Source organism: Corvus kubaryi, unplaced genomic scaffold (assembly GCF_017639235.1).
Source record: "Corvus kubaryi isolate FWS band 111438036 unplaced genomic scaffold, C.kubaryi_AGA036_p1.0 37385, whole genome shotgun sequence".
NCBI classification, from domain to species: domain Eukaryota; kingdom Metazoa; phylum Chordata; class Aves; order Passeriformes; family Corvidae; genus Corvus; species Corvus kubaryi.
In genome coordinates, this window is record NW_024581127.1 from 33,484,733 (window position 1) to 33,492,391 (window position 7,659).

The 7,659-nt window shown below is 37.1% G+C and overlaps 1 protein-coding gene across 4 annotated transcripts in view; it reads right to left on the minus strand.

Annotated features, from left to right (window-relative positions):
- SLC45A4 (solute carrier family 45 member 4) overlaps positions 1-7,659 on the minus strand; it is an 86,444-nt gene that overhangs the window by 31,111 nt on the left and 47,674 nt on the right. For all 4 annotated transcript variants that reach the window (XM_042035795.1, XM_042035796.1, XM_042035798.1 and 1 more), the window contains one exon: positions 6,437-7,054. In XM_042035795.1, coding sequence (XP_041891729.1) covers positions 6,437-6,680 — 244 coding nt within the window. In that variant the 5' untranslated portion in view covers positions 6,681-7,054. The remainder of the gene's footprint in view (positions 1-6,436; positions 7,055-7,659) is intronic.

Sequence of the window (7,659 nt, forward strand, 5' to 3'; positions counted from 1 at the left end):
CAGTTTTTACTGTGAACACTATGCTAGGGAAAAAAAAAAAACCCAAAACAACCCACATTAACATTCTCACAGTACACAATTAAAAGCTCAAGGACTTTTATTAAAGATTTGGAATGGGAAAAAGCAGCACCATAGCAAGTACGAATCTTATTTTAGAAGTAGCTTCTCCAGCAGACCTTATTCAGCCAAAAAAAAAAAAAAAATTACCTACTGGTAAGTAATAAGAAACATATTTCATGCTATGGGAGAAGCCTCTGAAGCCATTTGCACTCAGCTTCCCCTCTCATTGCAAGGCTTTTCATCCAAAGTCACAGAGTCTGTAGGACCCTAGAGCCAGCAGGAATCCTCACATTATCCAGCTGAAAATCTGCCATGTGCTATCAGTGGTGCCTCTGAAGGCCAGATTCAGTGTTACTTGAAGAAAAACAGAACATTGATATAAAAAAAGCTATAAGGAACAGCTATTGCACAACTGCCAAACCACTTGCCTTGATATGAATATAAAGTACATGCTCCTAACTGCCCCCAGGATTAAAAATCTTAACAGTTCCATAGCATCTTTCTTTTAAAAGGGTTTTAAATGTATCTTTAATCCAGCCTTCCACTAAGGGCTATCTGTGTTCAAAATCTGCGCTGCTATTGCTTCGAGGACAAACGATATTTTATGTAAGAGTGATACATGATATGAAAGCCTGACTTGCTTGTTACTTAAAAAAAAAAGTACAGTAAAATTAGTCTTACACAACCCCTTAGTGAATATAAAATTAGTCAATAAGTAAAAAAAGATGGGTGGGGAGGTTTTATAGAGCAATTAACATGTGCCTCAGGCACAATATTTGCAGTCTTACACATTCCACCACATGAGATGTGAATACAAACTTTGCGATCTTACAGACTAACTCTAAAGCTAACAAGGCTGAAAAAAGGATTTAATTGTTTATTATTCCAGGTTTTCTGGATCCACTGTATATTCAATTCTTGCCTTTAGGTTAGCTGCGTTACAGTCCTCTCTTGGGACAGGTCAGCTCTCAAGCGATTATTTCTTCCAAAGAGAAATTCAGAGCCTGCAATTCAGTCTCAGCATCAAATGCAGCCATGCCTGAGAACACGGATGCAGCTGGATTGAACAGGAATTTAACTCTGGGAGTCAAAGGACAGATTATAGCAACTCAGTTTCTTCCTGGTAAGACAAGGTAAGGTAGGCCACAGCTGAAATGGAAGATGGAGCTTTGCATACAAGCAGTTAAAAATACATAACCTTAATATAACCTCTGGCAGAGATGAGGAATAAACTCAACTACTCGAGCTAAACTCAAATAGATTCAGTGCTGCTTTGTGTTGAAGAGCTTCCTCCATCTGCAAGAGGCTTTCCAGCCACTCAGCTCTTTTTCACTTGAATTATAGCCTCTAACAGCCCATCCACAACCCTTTGCTCCCTTCTTTCCCAGGAGATCTTTCAGGTTTTTAGATTTCCTTTGATCTCAGGCTTAGCCTTAGGAAGGCTATCTGCTTCCACACTGAATTGAGTCAGCAATTGATACCTTAATGCCTTTGAAGAAACAGACCTGGAAGTCAATTCTTCTGTAACATTTCATGCTTGGTTTCTAAATACATCTCCATAATCTCCCTTTACCTACAAGCATTCTTCTCAGGCAGGTATCGACACTACATTTCAATGGGGAGAGTCACGACTGCACACTAAAAGAGTTCACTCTGGAATATTGAATCTCTTCAGCATAACGAATTCTCAGCTACCACAGAGATTTCTCAGAATCAGCAATTTGAATTATTGCTTAACACACTTTTTCCATACCAGCAATTTCACATGAATTTCAAGACCCTTTAAGCACAGTCTGCTAAGCTTTAGGCTGGATGAATTTTGAATGTTATTTCTTTTATGAGATATTATATCTAAATATTTTAGCTGTAAAATAACAGCCCAAACCCCTGAACAGTTTTCCTACATATATGAGACACGAACAACTACAGCATTTTGCTGATGTAAAAGGACCTAATGAAAGAAATAATTTCTTTTACAAACAAAAATAATCTACAGTATTCTGCTCTGCATAGCTCAGCCTTTCTTTTTAGTAAAATCTAATAATTAGCAGTGAAATACTCAGTTTCCAGAAATTCTATTCTTCAGTGTTATTGCCTAAAAACAACACCAATGCTCAGGGTTAAGCTTAAAATGACCAACTTCAATATTTAATGCTAGACTAGCCAATGTTTACTACATTGAGAATCCATTAACTCTCGCAGTAAAACAAAGTGATGCAATCACAGAGAGGCACTCACATATGAAATGCAGAAAAAACACAGCTACTCCTGTACCACACCAGACAAACATCCCTAAATTTAAGTGGCATTATAAAGGTAAGCAGCATATGTAAACTAATTTTCCTTAAGTTTTCTTATGAAACTATGTAAATGTACACAGATTTTTTTTTTTTAAGAACACTAGTGTAATATATTTAATTTATGCAGGGGAATGAGGAACAGCTCTGGTGCTGACAGTCACTTCTGTGCCTATTAACTATTCATAAAACACTCAATAGCACTGAAAGAGCCTTTGAAGCAACAGTAGAGGCTTGACAAAGCTTTTATCATATTAAATATAAAATGTGAAATTTCATGTTTACAGCTACCACTACTCATTAGTCAGACAGTGAGTTTTTCATGCTGAAAGCAGCAGCCCCCCCAAGTCACAAAATACAGATTTCTTTTTTTTTCCTTCCATAGTCCTAATCAAACAGGCACACAGATCCCACCTTTCAGAAGAACTAAAATGGATTTACAGCTTGCATTAAAACCAAAATTTTGTCTGAATTAAAATAGAAGTAATCTGAAATTACCAAGTTATGTATTTATTAATGGTTTAAAGTGTTATTAACAGAAGTCATGTATTGTGATTTCACTGAACAAGTTTCTTCAAAAACCAGTTTCTCCAAGTTTACACCATACCAGTCTTTGGTTTCTCCTCCTTTTACTTTTATTCAAGCAAAATCCTGTGCAAAAGAATTTTATCATGTGTCCAAATCTTCCATGAACTTATGAACTGGAAGTAATTTTAGAGATTTAATTCTTTAAAAGCTAAGTTTAATGGTGGAAGAAAATACACTGTCATTTATAAACAATAGCAGGGATTTTAATTCCTTCTCACAGATAAGCAACATTAAGTACCAGACATTTCAGAAGACAAAGGTCTCATCCTGCTCCTATGGAATTTGTAGTTTATGTGCAGGGGAAGCAAACAGCAGTGTTAATACTCAAGGATAATATGAATCATTCAGTTTGTCAAAACCCTTGGACTCATGAACAAGTAAAACTCGCGTTCTAAAGGTGCTGAAAGCTTATTTTCTGGTAAAATTTAACACTGGTAGAAACTGCTTATTGAACAGGTTTCAAAAAGGTTAATAGAGATTTTTAGAGATTATAACTTTTGCAAGCATCAACTAATACAATTTCATCTGGACTCAGACCAGAATTCTCATATTTGGCATTTTTTTACATCATTTGAATTCTTCTCAAGTTCACTGCTTCATTTTGAATTCTCAAGCTGCAGATACTAAGAAACCAAAGAGCAAGCTGGAATTAAAAAAACCATATATATTTGGCTTGTAGTTGTTGCTAGGCTACTAAAGCCCAGTTATGACTGCAAGGCTGTTAGAGATTTGTAACTGCATTTCTGACACAGCAATATAACATCAATTATAGCAATAAAGACAATGATTAAAGTCAGAAGTCAGAACTTATTTCAGTAGGGGTGCACTAACTCAGGTGCTTCAGCACCATTCCAATTCCCAGTATCCATTGATTCAAGCAGCTTTCACTGATACTTTCAGTTCTTTTTTTTAAGATTTCATACCTTCAGGAAATTTAAACACAATGAGTTCAACCACCACTGAACTGGAAATGGACCGTCCAAGTGACCATCTCCTTCAGCTGATAAAATCTCGTGGATTACAGAACAAGTAGGACAGCTCATTCATCTGCCAAATCATAACTACACCTCTGATCCAGGGTACTCAAACTGCAAGAAAAGTCAAATACTTGCAAGCATAAAGTGTGTAACACCATACTGATGTGCCTAAGGTTTTCATGGTGGTATCTGATAAGAATCTCAGATTATTTCAGTGACCAAAGTTTTCCCACGTACAGTAAAGCACAAGCACACACTGTAAAGTTTAATTGTTAATATTCAACACACTCTGTGAAGACTCATCCTTTTTTGGGTACCCAAAAGGCTTCTTGTTCCTCAGTGTATTATAAGCAAAATTGGTTGAGTCACTACACTTCCCCAGGTGCCAATTCTCAAATATAGTTTCTCGAGCCAATTTAATCTCACAGAAACTGATCTTTGCTTCTACCAAAACAAGAAGCAAAGGGAATATTACAGCAGTTCGACAGCTATACTGCAACCCCCTCCAGTGAGGAATAAATATAGCTCATGCTGAGGCAGACAGATGTTGAGGCTGATAAAGGTAAACAGAACCATGTAAGAGGTAATTAACAAAGAGGCCAGATAAGTCACCCGTGAATAACTTAACCCTTCAGTGAATCCAACACTGTTTTTAGCCATGCTGTGGGCACAGGAGCCAAGCAGAAAGATTTCAATTAGCTGCCAAAGCACTGACATTTGTAACTGCTACCTCCATTTCTTATCTCCGCGGCAGGGAACATCATTACCGCATGTAAAAGGCATCACTTTGTCGATTTGCAGCTTTTCTAGAAGTGGGAGCCCTCTTCTTCCCTTCCCCCAAATCACGATGTTTTTTTGATCACTGGGGTTAGGGAAGGAAGGGAAGAGATATTTCTCAATTATCTGGAGGAAACAGCTAGAAAAGCTCACAAAAGAAATGTAAACTGGAGACTGGTCAGTAATTAAGAGGATGGTTTATTTATACTGTCTGACCTTACCCTATGGTAAGGTAAAGTCAGTTTAGCCAGCCATACATTTTAATCATGCAAGTGCCAGCACAAACAAAGCAAACGAAAACCTACAGGTCACTTACAAAACCAGTGATCTGTTCCATGCAAAGCAGGATGCAAGTTTTTGAGTTTATGGTAGGCAGTTATTGAATCAATGCTGCCAGTACAAGGGACTGAAGTTTCTAGATCTCAACTTACGCAAAAGACACAACCTCAGAACAAGTTAGGAACGTTACAAGCATTCCTAGATGAAGTTGCATGTGTTTTATTTAGCAAATTTATTTAGGCTGATCAGAAAAGCTCTTTTTTGGAACTTTTTAGAATCTGTTTTAACTGTGCAAACAATAGATCCATGAAGACCATCTGATGAGCTCTGAAAATTAAAATTTTCAGGAAAACATTGAGGCTTAACTCATCATTATCTCCCATGGCACTAACTGCACTGATTATTCACTCCATTCACTCAAACCAACTAGCAATTTCATAGGAAAACACATTTTTAACTGCAGGAAGACTGCATGAAAGGACTTGTACATCACACGCTCACAAGCTGAATCTAAGATGCCTTTTTCTCATATCAAACAAACAAAAAACCCCCATGTGTTTCAGTCAAGATGCTAACCTGGGAATTTTTAAACAATGTTGTAAATAGTATTCACTGAACATTATTTTTTTAGTTGGTTGAGTGCTTCTGTTTGGCCACAGCTGAGCAAGCTGTAAGGCACACCTGCACAGGTAAGCCAAAGCAAACATACAATATACAAAATATATAAACAATTATACAGCGCACACACACGGTTGGTTTATTCCCCACTCAGTCTGGCATTTCCATTCAGTGTCATGTTGTTTTCTGATATCTGATTGACAACACAAGTTTCTGTATTTGATAAAGGTAATACCAGATACTCTTAATACTGTAAACAGTTTATATGAAACCTAATGACAATGCTCACCATGAAATTTAACACTGACTACCCCATTCTAAACCCCATCACTGCCCCCATTATCATCTAAGGCGATTGATATCATGGTTTATTCATGTGTATTCATGTGCTTTAAACTGCAGATTAATCACACAAAACAAGACTCTCCAGTGGTTAGAAATGAATGTAATAGTTTGCTGGAAAAAACAATTTATCTGTTTAGATATTCTAGAGTACTGTAACCTGAAGCATTTCTCCATAAATTAAAAAAATGCTTCACTGCAATCCTTTACAGCCTAATACTTTTTCTAGTTTCTAGGACACTTACCTTGTAGGAGAGAATTTTAGAATTAAATGAGGTTGCATTTTTTACAGAGGGAAGCAATATTAGACAGAAGATGAATGCATACTTAAACATGATCACACAGTTGAATCTGTGCTACAGACAATAAGCAAAAAAACCAAAATCCTTTTTACCTTGTGTACTTTCAGTTGGCAGACGCATCTTCCCTCTTTGCCTGGCTTCAATCAATGCAAAAATATATAGAAAGCTTTGACTCACAGAAATGAGAATTACTTACCAATTTGTAACAATACAGGTGTTACCAAAGCTGTCTCCATGGCATAACAAAATTCCCTGCCAAACATTACTGCACCATGCATCACCCACAGGCGTATTGGTATCCGGTCTATGGATCCTTCACTAATGGTCTCCTCCCTACTTTCATTCTCCTTGTTTTCTGGTTTCTGAAGCTGTGCCACAGGTAGATCTTGAACTTGCATAGATTCCGAGTCAGCATTCTGAGGAGCCATTTTCATTACCATAAAAATATATATATTTGTTATATCTATATAAATAATACTACCATAACTCCACGAACAAGTTAGGGTGTCTTCTCTTTCAGCTTCTGTTCCTCAGGCAAGTAATGCTTATATTCCTCTTGTACAAACAGGTATCTTGCAACTTCTTGTATAGATATGAGACATTAAGAATGAAAAGCTATTTGGTAGGAATTTCAACATATGGCTTGCTGGTTTACTGTGAGTTAGAGTTAAAAATCCATAATTGCCATTCAGTTAATACCAGTTCCATAATTATTATTGAAGAAGTGCTGAAGTTGTTATTTGTGCTACAGAGAGGTGGAAAGGCGACACAAAGAGGTGCTCCACTGTTAATCCCCATCGAGTGGCTGATTAATCTGCAACAAAAAGCAAGCATTTAAAAATTTCAATAGGATTTTTCAGGATATTGTGTCCCCCCCCTTAACCATATAACCTATTTCCTGCTTCATGCTTTCCATTGTCCTTTGCCTAGCGTAGGGTCCTTTATGCCTCGTTCCCTCCTACCTCTGAACTTTCCATTGAAAAGCAGTTGTGCCTTGTATTTAAATGATGCTTTACTGTACTCCAGTTCCTCTGGTTTGCGGTCCTACACAAAGCCACAGAAGAATATCAGGGTACTTGCCCAAGATCCTCAGAACACCAAGCACAAGACTATGATTCCAGGAAATGTAAAGCAGGCTGCATTTCAGAAACAGCATAGGATATTCCAGTTCTATGCCAGTCGGATGATTCATCAATTACCATGGTCACACAGACATCTTCATTTAGACTCTTGGAAGTTGCAAGTTACTTTGCAGTAACTATCATACCATTTTATACTGAAGATATTTCTCAAGCAAGTATGAGCAAAATAAGACATGATGAATATAACTAAGAATTAATATTTAAATATTTAAACTTTAATGAAGATACACACAGCATATGAATTCATCTTCTTTCTGCACACAAGACCAGAGCATCT